This window comes from Emys orbicularis, chromosome 12, assembly GCF_028017835.1.
Source record: "Emys orbicularis isolate rEmyOrb1 chromosome 12, rEmyOrb1.hap1, whole genome shotgun sequence".
NCBI classification, from domain to species: domain Eukaryota; kingdom Metazoa; phylum Chordata; order Testudines; family Emydidae; genus Emys; species Emys orbicularis.
In genome coordinates, this window is record NC_088694.1 from 44715092 (window position 1) to 44732753 (window position 17662).

The 17662-nt window shown below is 44.1% G+C and overlaps 1 protein-coding gene across 1 annotated transcript; it reads right to left on the reverse strand.

The window, feature by feature from the left end:
• Positions 1-6754: 6754 nt before the first annotated feature.
• Positions 6755-7699, reverse strand: LOC135887095 (olfactory receptor 10A4-like). Its single transcript, XM_065414882.1, has one exon. It carries the CDS (start codon positions 7685-7687, stop codon positions 6755-6757), a length of 933 nt encoding a protein of 310 aa, XP_065270954.1. The 5' UTR covers positions 7688-7699.
• Between the last annotated feature and the right edge of the window lie 9963 nt (positions 7700-17662).

The window sequence follows — 17662 nt, forward strand, 5'->3', positions numbered from 1 at the left end:
AAACAATCTAGGATAAACTTCTTACGTATCACAGTATGCGTTTCATGCCATGTTTGTTACCTCCCCTTGTACTTTCCTCTTGATGTTTCAGACAAAATATCACTATTCATTACTTTTGTCAAACCATTTTATTATGTGCTACATTGGGGGGGTTCTTCTGTTGGCTTGCTGGAATGTGTTTGCATATTCAGTGTTTTAGCAATGCTAGCAGTACTGGTGCCGAGTTTGTGTACCAGACACTGGCTTGCAGGTAAGCATCTGCTTTTAACAGGGCCTTACTGTTGCTCATAACATAACTTGCACTGACTTTGGTTCAAGCCTTATGCCTTGCACCAGGCCCATGCTTCAGGCTCTTTCTTTCTACTACACACATTTCCTGGGGTAATCCTTGTGCTTGTGTGCATTTCCTCAATAAGCCATTAACATTGTTTGGCCTTTTTACTGTTGTACCTGAAAGGCTGCTTGTGGGTGTTTTCAACCTCACATGTTTCAGTAACACATACATAGCCAAACTTCATATCTTCACATATGACGATAGCACATACAATCCAATGAGATATTAATGTCTAGCAGATCAAGACTTTTAGAATGATTCATCACAAGGCATACTTTGTACAAAATATATCCTAATTATATGACAGTGGCAAATAAGGGTGTCACACACCCCACTTCCTCTGGAGCACAGGTTTTATTTAATGAACATTACACAACATAATTTGGGGGAAAATAAAAGCCAGTGTATACAATTGTAATTCCAACTACAATTTATTTTGTCCATAATTTAAATTAAGATAGGGGAAAGGAGTTAATATTTTGACCCTAGTGATAATAATAACAATGCTTCTCACTCGCATAGCACATTTCTTCTAAAGACCTCAAAGTACTTCTGGTCTGTAGAACTGATTCCAGGTCACCTAACTACCCATTCACTGCTCTTCCCATTATTCCACATTGCCTGCACAAAAAGATATCCTTACTACAGTGTGCCATATTCTTAGCCCTAGAGTTCTGAAGAAATACTCCCAACTCTGATAAAAATTCCCCTTTTTTGATTACACTCACAATTTTCAGAACATCTCATGCAATTTTATGGCAAAGCCTGTCTCCCTTATTAGGTGTGTTCCACAGATGAATAAAATATTGAAGACTGGCTACTCTACAGTGAAGAATTATCAATGGGTCAGTTGCAGCTACATTTAGAGACTGCATCTCAGTCTATGAACAAAGAAGGCATTTGTGGTCCTCTGAGCCAAGGCAGGTCAGATATCCCAGAGAGAAGCTCATGAAGATTATGGTTCATCTCTTCAGCTGATGGAGGTATTCAGAGCTATACTAGCCTAAGATCTGGGTCAAGCTTCCTCAGTTCAGTATATCTGATTGTAGAATCAATTTCCAAAGGAGATTAGGCTAAATAGGTCACACTATAAGGTACTTCCTTAGAAAGGCTTCTCACCATAACCAGAATGTCATTCACCACCTTTAACCTTGTCAAGGCTGCTTCCCCACTCTGAACTTTAGGGTACAAATGTGGGGGCCTGCATGAAAACTTCTATGCTTAACTACCAGCTTAGATCTGGTCCGCTGCCACCACTCCCAAAGCTAATTCCCTGCCCTGGGTAGCCTGAAGAGACTCTTCACCAATTCCCTGGTGAATACAGATCCAAACTCCTTGGATCTTAAAACAAGGAGAAATTAACCATCCCCCCTCCTTCCTCCCACCAACTCCTGGTGGATCAAGATCCTACCCACTAGGATCTAAAAACAAGGAAAAAATCAATCAGGTTCTTAAAAAGAAGGCTTTTAATTAAAGAAAAAGGTAAAAATCATCTCTGTAAAATCAGGATGGAAAATAACTTTACAGGGTAATCAAACTTAAAGAGCTCAGAGGACCCCCCTCTAGCCTTAGGTTCAAAGTTACAGCAAACAGAGGTAAACACCATAGTAAAAGGTACATTTACAAGTTGAATTTTATGAATATGTTGAATATTACTGGTCCCAGTACAGACTCCTGGGGGACACCATTATTTACCTTTCTCCAATCTCAAAACTGACCATTGTTCCTACCCTTTGTTTCCTCTCTTTTAACCAGTTACTGATGAGAGGACCTTCCCTCTTACCCCATGACAGCTTATTTTGCTTATGAGCTATTGGTGAAAGATTTTGTCAAAGGCTTTCTGAAAATCTAAGTACACTATATCCACTGGATCACCCTTGTCCACATGCTTGTTGACCACCTCAAAGCAGGGCCGGCCTTTGGGGTGGGCTGTATGGCCCCCCACCCAGGGCAGCCTGCCCAAGGGGGCGCTGTGCGCAGGGTTTGGATTCCCACCTGACCAGCTGCTGAGAGCCAGCTGGGCTGATGGAGGCAGCATGGCAGGTAGGTATGGGAGCAGCAGCCTGAGGGTGGGGGAGAGACCGAGCTGCAAGAGGCAGTTGGACGACCAGCCCTCAGAGCCAGGTGACTCCTCCAGAGCACGGGTGCCCCTCTTCCGCCCTGCTCCACGTGTGCAGCCGCTGCTGTTCCTGTCCCCTAACCCCCCCATCCCCGTCAGTTCATCCCTGGAGTCGCCCCTGACCACTCTGGACTGGGAGCGTCCTCCTGTCTGCTCTGTGGGGGGCAAGGGGGTGATGGTGGCGTGACCTCCTCCCCCAAACCCATGTACCCAATTTCCACTGAGCTGGGGTGACAGGACGCGGGGGATCTGTGTGTGCTGCTGCCTTCTGGGTCCGGAGCTGCTGGCAGCTGCTTGTGTCTGAACAAGCCTACTTCAGGCTCCTGACCCTGAGTGCTTTCTTAAAGAGACAGTGCACTCACTCACTCAGGCACACACACACTCCCCTCAACACACACACACACACACGCTCCTTCACACAGTCCCCCCAATACACACAGCAGGGCTCACTGCATCCAGGTCACTTCCCCACCTGGGCTGTTGTTGGGGCTGACCACAAGTTACCTTGGCCTGTTATTACAGGATGTCTCGGGTGGAGCTAGTAGTGAACTGGCTTTGACCGGCCGGGCTGGCTTGCAGCAACTCCGAGTGGATAAACAAGTGAAGAGATAAGGAGGGCCTGAGAGTGTTAAGTGTAGGAATAGAAAGCAGTAGTGTTTCCTGCCAGAGCCTGCTTGTGGATGTATACGCCCCCTGAGAAAGAGATGATAATAAAAATGGGTATGAGAATTTCTTTAGATGAACAGTCTAACCTGCGGTCCTTGGCCTTGTAGGTGCCCAGGAATTCCCCATGCTGGAGCAGCGCCTCCTACGAACCCTCAGGAACAAGGTTGGAGGCTCCGGGACTGTCCGTAGCAAAAGGGATGTAAGCATTGATTCTTGCTTGCCTGCTTGGTTGCTGGAAAGCACATATTTAATAACGCATGAAGGCTGGGAAGCTTATTATACTTTGCGTAACTTTGGCAATAAAACCGGTTATACTTATACGCCTGGTGTGGCTTCATTGAGTGTATCCGAGCCCCTTCTTTGGCACGACAGCTGTGCTGAGGCATCAGGAGCTGCTGCTCTCCTGCCCTCCCCTTACACAGCCCACAGGGAAAGTGACCTGGATTCAGGAAGCCCTGACATTGCTCCTTGCTCCCCTCCTCACAGCCCCCTAGGTCTGCAGGGTGCAGAGGAGCAGCAGTCCAGCGGGGGAGCGAGCAGCAATGCCAGCTGCTTTGTGCATCCAGCTCAATTTCCCCCCGTGGATGCAGGAGGGGGATGCAGGGGTTAGGAGCAAAGGGGGCACAGTGCAGGGGTTGGGGCACAGGAGGGTGCAGGTGTTGGGATGTAGGAGGGGGCAGGGGTTTTTAGTGAAGGGGGTCTAGGGATTAGGGGTGCAGGGGGGGAGTCAGCATTAGAGATGAAGGGGGCACAGTGCAGAGGTTAGGGCATAAGGGAGGGTGGGGAGCCTGGGGAGCACATGGGTGTCTGGGGCAATAGGGGGTGCCACGCCCACAGGGGCCAGTGGCACCAAAATGCAAGTTGCCCAGGTGCCATTTTCCCTAAGGTCGGCCCTGCCTCAAAGAATTCTAGCAGATTGGTGAGGCATGATTTCCTTTTACAAAAACCATGTTGACTCTTCCCCCAACAAATTGTGTTCATCTATATGTCTGATAATTCTGTTCTTTACTATAGTTTCAACCAATTTTCCCTGTACTGAAGTTAGGCTTACTGGCCTGTAATTGCTGGGATCACCTCTGGAGCTGTTAAGAGCAGGGGACTGAAAGTCAAAAAACCTGGGGCTAGATTCACAAAGAAACTTAGTTGTGGCACGACACACAACTTTTAGATATCCAGAAACTCACTGGGATTCACAAAGTCTGAGTTCCGTGCCCAAGCTTCCTATACAATGAACGGGGAATTGGTTGACTTTTTTAAGTTTAGTGCTTATTAGTTAACCCTAACCCATTCCTTCCACAGATCCTATTCTCTTGCTTCCAATAAAGTCCCTCTTTGATATATTGGTATTTTGGGGGCTGTGACATTTCTTTGGTGGTGTTTGTGTTGCAGTACTTTAGTGTTTCTCATGTAGGGCTTTTATACGCCTTGCCAGCAGGGGGCACAGTGCTGTGGAAGCCCCAGGCACCACAAAAATAATTCAGGACCCAATCCATCTGAAGACAAGAGAGGGAAAAAGCCACACCCATCAGCAAGCAACAGTGAGGCAGCACCAGCCACACCTAGGGGAGGAGGGGCTACAGAGGTGACAAAAGTGACAACTTCTAATGCTCAGATTTTCAAGTAGCCTAAGGGAATTAAGTGCTCAAATGCCATTGAAATTCAATGGGAGTTAGGTACATAACTCCTGTAGATGCCCTTGAAAATCCTAGCCTGTCTACAATACAAAGATACTCAAATATGTTAAGATCTAGGGAAGCTCTCAGCAAATCACAGGAATATGTGCTTTATCAGAAATTATATGATGTCGTGGCACATTATTTATCTGTTTGAAAATGGTGCTTTTGGATGAAACCTTCATTTTTAATAGCCACAACAACATAAGAAATAAAAACCTCATCATTCTTGATACTCTTCTCTCTGCCACATAACTGTTTTTCCAAAACTGAATGTTGAAAACAAAAAACTAATTGTTTTTTAAATCAGAAATGGTTGTGGCTTTTTAAAATTGAAAACAGATTTTTCATGGGAAATGAAAATGTTTACTAACCCTCCAAAATATTTATTGAAAACCAAACACTTTCAAAAGCTGACTTTTTTTTCATTGACTTTTGACCAACATAAAATAAAAATTATTTTAAAATTCGCTCTGAAAAATCAGAGGAGCTCCTGCTGAGGGGCGGATTTGTCCGGCTGAAGAGGGGCAGGGACAGGTGGAGCCTGGTGGCTTCTTGAAGGGGGGAGATGTGTGGCAGGGCAAGGGTAAACCCCTGGAATGCCCTGCTAAAATGCTTTCTAAGCCCTGCTTTCTGGTAGGGAGGCCAGGGGCGGGGGCCCAGGCTGTCTGCAGAGAGCCCAGCTGCAGGCTCTAAGGAGGGCTGGCTCACTGCTATGAGTTGAGTTAAGTAGCGACAGCTGGGCTGAGGAGGGGGAGGGCAATAAAAGCCCAAAGAAAAGTTCAGTCAGGAGGCTAGCCTGGGAGGTGACAGGAGGGTTACATCTCTGTCTCCTCACCAGGGGAAAAGAGCCTCATGGGCCAGGAGGAGCCCTGGGGAGGGTCTGACTGTAAATAAAGACACAAGGGTGAAGCACCGAAAAAAGCGTGGGGACTATTTATTTTAACCACCCAACACAGGGCACAGGCACGAGAGAGTGGAAACCTGTGTGGACCCTGTGACAGTGGGGGCTTTCCCTTCAACTCCCCCCTCTCCAGTTCCTGTCACACAGACAGAAAGTTAGAAGACCAGAAGTCCGAAGTGCAGGCATTGAAATGTTTATTAGGGTTAGTTTCAAGCAAGGATATTCATAGCTCTGACACCGCAGAGTCTTTACCCATGTCCCTGTTCCCCCTCCTCTTCATTCTTAGAAGGCCCAAATATACCAGCAGTGCATGCCCCTGGTCCCACGCCTTATAACTTATGGTTATGTTACGTTTTGGAGGGTCGTGAGTCCGGGGCCTTCATACCACCTCTTTTGTATCCCATGGGAGGGGAAAGGAGTGAGGTTGTGCTTCAGTCAGGGACAGGCATTTCTTTGGTTTTTAGTGTTGCTTACGCCTCCCCCCCCCATCCCCTTTGCCCCTCCTAGCTGTTGCTTGACCTTAGCTTGAGAGAAGAGTTAGACAGCCTTCCAGTGTATGTTCATATATTACACTCCCACCATACCCAGTAACACATTTAACTCTATCCCTTATCTTTTCTCATTATACTAACAAACCCATCTGGGTGGGAAAAGCAACACAGAGAGTCTTAGTATTTTGTTCACACATATTAGTAAGAATATAAAAATATCAAAAATTAGACTGGCAAACAAACCCCAAAATTCTGTCTCAGGAGAACAAACAGGCCTGAATCATCACTAACACTCCTAACAGGTACCTAAGAGGCTAACTTAGAGGTGTCATTGCTTTACCCTTCTTGGCATCCTTCAAACTCCCCTTTACAGCCCCTTTAATTTGACTCTACAATTCAGTCAGGCAGTAGTGTAGAATTGAACAGGGAAACTAAACCATATATAATATTTCTACAAAATAATACAGACATTTCCCCACTTTATCACACCTCCATTTTTATAGGCCCAAGTTGAAACACTGTCACATGGCCCAAGGATCACAAAAATAACTTTTTATTTTGTGATAACTAAGAAGTCCTACTCCTGCCCAAGAGTTTCCTCAGAGCCTCCTTGACTTCTTTGTTCCTCAGACTGTATATGATTGGGTTGAACATTGGAGTAATGACCGTGTAGAGCAGGGAGATTGCTCGGTTGGTGTCCACAGAACCACTGGAACTGGGCCTCATGTAGGTGATAAAGCAGCTGCCAAAGAACAAGGTTACTGTGATGAGGTGCGAGGAGCAGGTGGAGAAAGCTTTGTGTCTCCCCTCAGCTGAGCGCATCTTCAGGATGGTGGAGAGGATGCAGACGTAGGAGGTGATGATCAGGACAAAGGGGAATATTATGAACACTACAGTGAGCACGGCGTTGATAACATCATTCAGGGACGTGTCTGTACTCGCCAGCTTAAGCACTGGAATAACATCACAAAAAAAGTGCTCGATTTTATTTGGCCCATGGAAGGATAACATGAATATAGTGACCGTTTGCTCAAATGCCACCACATTGCCTGCAATCCACACCACAGATGCCAAGCTAACGGTGACTTTTCTGCTCATGACGAGCGAGTAATGCATGGGGTTGCATATGGCGACATATCGGTCGTAGGACATTACAGCCAGCAGGCAGCACTCTGAGTTGCCGAAGAGGAGGAAGAAATACATCTGGGCTGCACAGCCAAGGAAGGAGATGGTCTGATGCTCTGACAGGAGGTTGGACAAGGTCTTGGGGATGATGACCGAGGTGTAGCAGACCTCCAGGACTGACAAGTTCCTGAGGAAGAAATACATGGGGCTTTGGAGCGCCAGGTCAGCCACCGTGACAGCAATGATGAGGCTATTTCCTATCAGGATGATGAGGTAGATGAGTAAGACCAGGATAAAGAGAAGGAGCTGCAGATGCTGGAGGTCTGAGAAGCCCAAAAAGATAAACTCAGTCACTGTACTTAAGTTTCCCTCCATATCTCTGTCCTGATGAGATGGATTCCAACACCTCAGGTGCTAGGATGGCATAAGTAGATAGAATCACTGTTACAGGATCAGTCACATCCCTCTCCCCTCTCTCATCTCTCTGAGTGCTCCCAATTCAAGTGTTTGGCATCTTCACCATACTCGGCTCTGGGTGGAATCTTGTCATCCTTCCATTCTTAGACAAGAACCCGGACACACGGCTCCATGTACCAACCCCTTATCACCCTGCAGGGTTTGGTTTTGGCCACCTGTGTCTCCTCTCTTTGGGAAGCTGTGACCAGTGACAGTGATCTACATCCTCCTTAAAACAAGGTTTTTTTATTTTTATTTTTTATTTATTTATTTAGCAATTGGAACAAAGCGTTAGAGGGAAAAAAATGATTTTAAAACAGCAAACAGCCTGCACACAGATTTAGTCTCATCTATTCCTTTGCATCTCTACAAGGAAAGATAGAGCAGGGTTTTTCCTTACCTTATCCTAGCTAGCCCAGATCCTCCTGTGTGTCTGTGCAACTCTGAAACTGGTTCTCAGACAGACTCACTCTGTTCAAACTGGACTGGGTGCTCCCCACAAGTGTGAGCTATAACTTCGCTCTGGCATTGTCTCCTAATGAAACTTAAGTGTAAGCTTCTAAGCAATTGTTAGCCAGGGTCTCCTCTCTCTGTCCCTAGATGGACAGGCTGGATCTGCTACCAGGTTGTTCCCTAAGGTCTTGTCTACACCTAAAATGTAGGTCAATTTAGGTACACATAAAACTTAACTATATTGCTAAGGGGTGTGAACAATTCACACCCCTGGGAGACTAGTTAAGCCATCCTCAACCCCAGTATAGACACTGCTAGGCCAATGGAGGAATACTTCTGTCATCCTAGCTACTATCTCTCAAGGGGGTGGTTTTATTGCAACAAAAGAAAACCCCCTTCTGTTACTGTAGACAATATCAGGCACTACAACAGTGTAGCTGCAGCCCTGTAGCTGTGCTCTTGTAGTCTGAGACTGGCTGATCCAGATACAATATTAATAATTATTACAGAGCAACCAAATATTTGTCACAGCTTCCCTACCTCCTTCAGTTTTATTCCATTAATGACAATGAGATATTACACTGTTGAAGTACAAAACAATGGTGAGAAACGGATTTTAAAACAACAAACAGTTTAGAGGCATAGTTTGTCTTGTCTACTATTACATTTCACTACGAGCTAATTTAGATTGGCTTCCCTCTTAAATTACCAGAACACAACTGGGCCAATTTATTATCTCCTAAACTCTGAAGTCTGGTTTCAGAGTAGCAGCCGTGTTAGTCTGTATCCGCAAAAAGAACAGGAGTACTTGTGGCACCTTAGAGACTAACAAAGTTATTAGAGTATAAGCTTTCGTGGGCTACAGCCCACTTCTTCGGATGCATATAACATCATATATGCATATATGCATCCGAAGAAGTGGGCTGTAGCCCACGAAAGCTTATGCTCTAATAACTTTGTTAGTCTCTAAGGTGCCACAAGTACTCCTGTTCTTTTTCTGAAGTCTGGGTTAGATGAGAGATAAGCCTATAGATTCAAGCACTATAGGTGTCTTTGAAAATGACAGCCTTAATAGACAGAGTCAATAGAGTGATGAGAGTCATTCCTTAAGGTTACTTAGCTTGCTAGAGATACATGATGCACAGTACCTTTGAGAAGACAGAGAGAAAGAGAGATGAGGGACCATTCTGCAGATTAGATAGATAAGAGTAAGTTAGAGGGTATGATTAGATGAGAAGGAAAGAGAGATAGAAAGACAGAGAGATAAATTTTGCTCATTTTTCCTTTCAATTCTGGAGATCATTTAGCTGAGAACAGCTCGGGATGATGCACATGTGGTTGCAACAATAAAGAAGGAAAACACCACAATCTGTCTCGTAAACCTTCCCAGCTCTGGCAAGTCCAAACTGTTTCTGAAAGCCACTTACCTCTGGAAGAGAAGCTTGTCTGCTAGTGACCCTCAGAGGCAGGTCCTTTTTTACTGTTCAGTGACCACTGGGATAAAATCTGCAGGGTTCTCTCTGACTCTGAGCACCCCAGACAATTAGCAATTACATTTCTGTTTTAAGCACACTGAACAATAAAATTGACTCAGCAATACAGAACCTGTCTTTAAACTTCAGAGATGGGCTGACCCAGATTACAGTCTCACTTGCACTTGTTGATTAAAATCAAGAATATGGGTTTACTGTGCATTGTGCAAACACTGACAGAAGACATCATCATTATTAAGATGTGTATGTTTCAATAAAGTCCTGATCCCTCGGAGACTGGACAATTTATCTCAGCTTCTCAATAATAAGATCCCGTAGGACATGGAATAAGGATGTAATAATTGCATCTTGAAATTTCCACAACCAATACAATTGGTCTCTAGGCAAAGAAGGTTTTAGAAATAGCTGCCAGTGATGACAAGAGATTAGATCATGCTGGAGCTGGGAGTCATGTCATGCTACTCTGTGATGGGACATGGTCCCCACTTCACCACAATTGCACCATCTCTCTGGGCACTAATTGCCCCACCATTCTGGCACTCTCAGAATAAATCTTAGAATGCCCAGGACCCCTCTCATCCCTAGAGGACAGAGTTCAGGCACACTGGCAAGGTGTGCGTGTAAGGAAAATTCACAGACATTTTCAGGTTGTAGCTGACCTCTTGAAAGCCAAGGACAGCATTCTTCAGGGATGTCAGCTCTTCACACCAGGAATTTCTAGGTCTCCAATTCAGATCTATCCCATGGTAGGAGTGACTACAGTTCGTTACACTTACATGGCTGCTTCTGTGTCTTATATGTAATGAGTTTAGTGGGTCTCAGTCCAGCTGTCAGTGGACAAGTGTCCACAGGGGCGGTCCTAGACCCTAAGCGAACCATGCAATCAGAGCCCCCCCCCCCCCCCCAAACCCCAAGGGCAGATCTAGGCTCAGGTTTTTGGTAAACTGGGAAACATTTTACCCCTTTTTTTCCTTTTAATGGTTTTTAATTTTTTTTTAAACCAGAGGCTTAATTATTTGGTTTGTCTGTCCCTCTGTCCAACCGATGTTTTTGAGATCAGATAAAATAGAGACACACAATTTTCAGAATAGATTTGTACATGACAGCTAGATGATATTTCAGTCCAATTTCAAATAAAAATGCATTAAAAATGTTAATTATTTTTATTATTACAAATCCCAAACCATCCATTATGCTATCCTGCTTTAACTGCCATTACCGCCGCATCCAATATAGAAAGCAATAAGAAAACTCTTCAATGAACTTTAACCTGTATTTACAAAACACTCTGAATAAAAAACACTCTGTGCTCTTAAAAAATGACTTTTCTTGCTTTAAGTTTTGAAAATTCAGTCACTAGTTCTTTTAGATCCAGTTTTCCAGCTATTTCATGCTCTATTGACATTGTGGCAAGTCCAACAACTCTCTTGCACCATTGTTGAATGCGGGTATGTTTTTATCAATTTTAACTTTGAGAAGCTACCTTCCCCACTAGCTAAGGAAACTGGCAAAGTTGAAAGAATACATAGAGCTATAAAAGTGTTTGGAAAACTGTCTGTGAGTTTATTTTCACAAACAAACTTCCGTACTTCTTCAGGAGTGGAATGTTTCTTAAGTCATCTTGAAAAAGCCTGAAGCTCACTACACAAATCTGTAACATCAATGTCTTTTGAATTTTCATGAGTCAATGCTGACTCCAGTTTTATACAAAATTTTCTTATCTGTTTTGCTGTTTTCTTTTGCAAGCTGTGGATATCATATAGAAAACCAAATACTTACTCTAGCTGCTGCATCTGTTGAAATCTTTTGTCAACCGAGTGAATAGCAGTATCAAGAACTGCGAAGCAGAAATTCACTTTGAACCTTTGTTTTGGGTTCTGAATGGGTGTGTCTCGTCCTTCATACGAAAACTGCTGTTTCTTTTGCCGAATGCGAACTGGCTCTGGTTCAAATTCTGTCAGAAAGTCTCTTTCTTCAGCAAGCTCGAGAGAATCTACCAGTGTTCTTTCAAACCCTTCATCACTTCTGAATTCCTCCAGAATATTTTTAGTTTGCTGCAGTTTTTGAATAGCAAAATGTATGTTCAAGTCATTTTCCTGAAGCTGCTTACTAGTGAGGTTAATCTTGAAAAGGATATTATACCATTAAATGAGTGAAGTCACAAATTTGAACTTGGAAAGGCCATTTGCAAGAGCTTCTGCATCTGAATGTGCCATATTGCCAGATGATCCAGTAAAGGTAGTATCATCAGAAATTTCAATTATGGCATCATAAATGTTTCCAAGTTCATAGCGAAGAGGCTTCAAAGCATCAATGTGACTCTCCCATCTTGTCTGTCTAAGTGGGTTTTATAGTTAGAGAAGTCACATGGTGAGTCAGAATCTCCCAACGGCGTGTTGAGCCTGAGAAAAACACATAAACACCTTGCACCATGTCAAAGAAACTGCGTGCTTCCAAACAGCATCTAGCAGCAGCAGCAGAGGAACTGCAAGGAACGAAAAAGGCCCTAGGATTGATTTCCATCATTCTCCTTTGCACACCATTGTCTTTACCCTTCATATTACTCCCATTATCATAGCCTTGGCCACGTACGTTTTCAACAGATAATGATATTGTTTCAAGCTCTTGTAAAATAGTTTCAGTCATAAATGCTCCAGTTGTTTCCTTCCGTGGTATGAAACCCCAAAAATGTGCCTTTATGAGCACTTCAACATTATCTTCATCTGCAGACTTTTCCATATCCACCAAACGAATGATCGTCATTTGTTCAACATGACTCATATCTGGTGTACCGTTGAGTATTATTGAAAAGTATTTTACAGAATGGTCAGCTTCTACAAATTTCTTTTTAATGGCATTTGCTAGGATTTGAATCAGTTCATTCTGCATATTTTTTCCTAAGTAATGTACCTGTGTTTCATGATCAGTTGATAACATTTACATAGATGCTCCTTCATGACTGGATCAAACAAAGCTAGGTATTCAACAAATATTAAAAAGTTTCCATTACCTGGAGTGTATAATTTTTCATTTCTACCACAGCCGTGGAATGCTAAATTTTGCCCACCGAGAATTCTCACTGAAGCAATCAGAGGCTCTAATATTTGTTGCCAATATTCTTCTTTTCCCTTGATCACATGTAAATTTTCTTCATTGATAGTTTTTCTTTTTTTCAACTGTAATTCAAGTTCTTTCCAATTTTGAAAACATTCCAAATGTTCTGTACTTTTCATGTGAAGAGAAAATTGAAGATATGTTTTTCCAGTCCTTCGAACCATTTTCAGTCAGTGATGTACCAATTGCATGATTTCTAAACAACTTGTAGCAAAAGCAAAACACTGAGTCCTTCGACACTGAATATTGTAACCAGTTTTGATGAATTTCTTCCCCATTAATGAGTTTCCCTTTGTAATGCTGAGCAGAGAATTTTCTTTTATTTCCATCTTTAGGGAAGGGAAATTCATGAACTTGTTCGGGTCCATTTTTCATACGAATTTACAGCACCCTATCATCACATCTGGGCCATGAAGCTGGGTCCCCATACTCTAACTTGTTTGTAACTTCCTCATCTTTCTTCCTTCTATTTCATTTACTTCAATTTCTGCATGTGTCTCTGAAGGTGAATAAATTTTCTCCACTTCCATATCAGTCTGATGCTGTAAGCTGCCTTCATCTAGAAGTAAGTTTCCATCATCTTGGGTTTCCAAACTGCTTTTTTGTGGATGTGAGCTACCCTCATCTCAAAGTAATATACCTTCATCTTGATGTTCCAAACATGCTTCCATGTGGATGTGAGCTAACCTCCTCTCTGAGTAAAATTCCTTCATCTGGATGCTGTGAACTGCATCCATCTTTATTTGGATTAAAGAGAAGATATTTCAGGAAGGATCCCTGCTGTTTTGCTTGGTCCTTTTCCTTCTCAGCCTTTTGTTTACAATACTCACCTCCTGAGGGTTTTATTTTTCCTCTTTCTGCCATGGGGCATTTGAATATTGTTATGTACTGTGCTACCAATTGCAAGCATTATAGCATTAAGGATGGCTGACACACCACATGGGTGGCAATTTAAACCACATTGCAGCCATCCCAACACATCTTTTCACTGTTAAAGGTTCAATGATTAGTAACATTCACTCACTTACCTATTAAAACAGTTAGTTACAACGTTTACATGGAAACAAAATGACCTTTTCGATGTTGTAACCTGACATTGGTTGCTTGGAAAGTAATCCCCTTCCTCACGGTTACCTGCTTGGAGTGTGACATCATCACTTTCATAGTCTATTAAGCATTAAAGCTGTTACTTTTCTTTTATGGACCTTATTTATTACATGTGAACCAGTTATAATAAAGAAAAGTTCATAATTATATAGCCCGATAATAACGCTAAGGTTTAATAATGCTTAAAGATACTCACATTTTGGATTTATAATGCTGAAAGATGTTATTATTTATTCTTTAGCACCAAGAAACACAATTTTCCACAGTATTCACTTGATTCTTAACCATCTACCTGTGACGTGTTAAAATGACTGTTTGACATGTATCAACTCACGATATCTCTGCTCTACATGAATTTCTGGTTATGTGACCTTGATGTGTATTTGAGTTAGGTGTCACTAATATTGCAGTTTTTGTCACTGGCGGATGTGTTTCATTGTGGCTGAGTTATTGCTTATCAAAATTGTGGAGTGGGTCATCTTGACCCTACGTCGCAAATTGAAAAAAAAATCACTAAAATATTATTTATTTTTGCAGTAAATAAAATATTTGGCATATTAATAAATTCTCAGAAATGTAGAGAAATGAATTATATTTCATATTCCCTCCGTACGCGCATGGGAATTGAAATGATATCTTCATTATTTTATTTGTATTTCTTTTCATTTTTTCTTGTTTTTTTTTTTTAATTTGATTTTTTCCTCGAATTTGGCTCCCCATTTAACTTGGCACCCTTGGTGACCTCCTAATTTGCCTGTATGGACGGGCCGCCCCTGAGTGTCCATATCTAAGGCAGATTCACCAACAGCCTTGGAGCGAATTTACAGCCCTTCAGCAAATGCATCATAGAGGCCAAGGGCTACATTTGAAATTCATACTAGTGTAACACCCATCTCCCTTAGGCTGCTTTAAAAATCCCAGCCTAAACTTGAAAAGGCCTTGTGTGGTGCCTCGGCCTTGAGTGTGTTTCACCCTGAAGGATCATGGAGATTGAACTAGCTTGGGACACCCAGATGCAGGCTCCCTGAGGCAGGGTTGAGGAAGGTTGGTGGGACAGTGTGCCGGAACACTCAGCACTTCCTCATTAGCCAGAGCTTCTTGATGGATCAGTGGAGGAATTCTCTCCCTATGCACAGAACTGCACTACTGTCTTCTCTAATCCTGACTTTCTTCACTGTCCTTTGAGACTTCGAATATTGGCCATAGACAAGTTAGGACCCTGAAGGGAATGGTCTCAGCATTTACAGCCAATGTTTTTTTGCCTGTGATTCTCTCCAGGAGTTCTGGTATAATAATAATAATAATAATAATAATAATAATAATAATAATAATAATAGTTGGTTCATGGCCAGGATTTATTGGTGACTCATGGAATTTTACAAAGCAGCTTTCCCCCTTTTATGCTTAACAATCTTGTATGCTGGAGGGTTGTATGTTAAAAAAAAAATTCTCCATGACGTAATGCTAAGGGATAATAAAATCTTTCTGATTTGTCAATATATCGACTCTTCTTCTGGTGGCCTCTGGCTTGCACTGATGTTCACCACCTAAAGAGATCATATGTTTAGAGCAGATAACTGAGCATCAGGGTCAATTTCTCTCTCTGGAATAGGAATGAGGAATAGGTCTAGTGGTTATATTGGGAGGCAGGAGGGGGGTCAAGACTCTTGGAATCAATTCCTGACTCAGAGCGAGAAGTGGGGTCTAGCGATTAGTTCAAGGGATAAAAGGGAATCAGGGCTCCTGGATTATTCTCCCAGATCTGTAAGGAGAGTTGATTCTGGGTTTTTGGCATTAACTATGGAAGAGGAGTGTGATCCACAGCTTAGCCGCACCCTGACATAACAGAGTGATGTAGATGTTGCCATAGTTAACTGTTTCCTTGCTGATTAAAGTCCGTCAGGAGGTTGTGATGGTCCCCAGGCTTTGCAGGTCCCAGTACGCCTCATTCCCTGGCTGGGATGCTTACCAGTCTCCTAGGCTCCCTAGCAGCCTGACTGGATGGCTCCCTGATTCCCAGGTGCAATGCACTCAGGAATCCCATATCTCCGTGCTCCTAAGAAGCCCCAAATCTCAGGGGTGCCCATTCCCTGGCTGGCAGTCTGTCTGGGCCATCAGGCTCCCTGGAATGCCCAGCTTCATGGACTCATCTTAAAATCATAGAATCATAGAATACCAGGGTTGGAAGGGACCTCAGGAGGTCATCTAGTCCAACCCCCTGCTCAAAGCAGGACCAATCCCCAACTAAATCATCCCAGCCAAGGATTTGTCAAGCCTGACCTTAAAAATGTCTAAGGAAGGAGATTCCACCACCTCCCTAGGTAACCAATTCCAGTGCTTCACCACCCTCCTAGTGAAAAAGTTTTTCCTAATATCCAACCTAAATCTTCCACACTGCAACTTGAGAGCATTACTCCTTGTTCTGTCATCTAGTACCACTGAGAACAGTCTTGATCCATCCTCTTTGGAACCCCCTTTCAGGTAGTTGAAAGCAGCTCTCAAATCGCCCCTCATTCTTCTCTTCTGGACACTAAACAATCCCAGTTCCCTCAGCCTCTCCTCATAAGTCATGTGCTCCAGCCCCATAATCATTTTTGTTGCCCTCTGTTGGACTCTTTCCAATTTTTCCACATCATTCTTGTAGTGTGGGGCCCAAAACTGGACACAGTAGTGCAGATGAGGCCTCACCAATGTCAAATAGAGGGGAATGATCACATCCCTTGACCTGCTGGCAATGACCCTACTTGTACGGCCCAAAATGTCGTTAGCCTTCTTGGCAACAAGGGCACACTGTTAACTCATATCCAGCTTTTCATCCACTGTAACCCCTAAGTCCTTTTCTGCAGAACTGCTGCCTAGCCATCATGGCCATCCCTAGCTATTCTGCTGGGGGGAGGGAGCGGGGGGGCTGGCCCCAGGCCTGTGAGGGGGGAGGGCCCCAGGGCTCTGTGGGGGAGGAGCGAGCCCCAGGCCTCCGCTGGGGGGGGCAGGGCTGGCTTGGGGGGCAGGGTGGAACCACCCCCCAGCACTCACCAGATGCACGGCTGGGGCCGGGTTGCTGCACTCCTGCCACCAGTGAGTTCAAAGCCCCAGCCCTGCTGCAGAGCTCAGGAGAGTGGGAGTGGGGCTGGGCGGGGAGAGGCGGGACTGGGGCAGGGAAGGGATGGGGGCCCTGGAGAAGAGCCGGATCAGGGGCTGGAGCAGCACGCAGCTGCGCAGGGCACGAGGAAATTTGGTGCCCAAAATTTCCTGGTGCCCTATGCAGCTGCGTGCTTTGCGTATGGGTAAGGATGGCCCTGCTAGCCATTCAATCCCTAGTCTGTAGCGGTACATGGGATTCTTCCATCCTAAGTGCAGGACTCTGCACTTGTCCTTGTTGAACCTCATCAAATTTCTTTGTCCCAATCCTCTAATTTGTCTTGGACTCACTCTGCCTGTTCGATCAGCCATCCAGCCTCCCAATGTCCCTGGGGCCCTTTCCACCTGTGGGCTGCTGGGAAGTCAGGGCTCCCAAACATCTCACTCCCAGGGCTGCCTGGCTCCCAGAGCTCCTCATTCTCCAGCTTGTGGACTTCCACAGCTCCCACTGTCCCTGAGAGCCCCTTCTCTCAGCACTACCCACTGCATGGCTCACAGACTTCCCATGCCCCTAAGCTCCACAGGCTGCCCAGCACTCCAGCTGTTCTCCGCACAGGGCATTTTTGAAAATATGGTCTTCTACCAATGG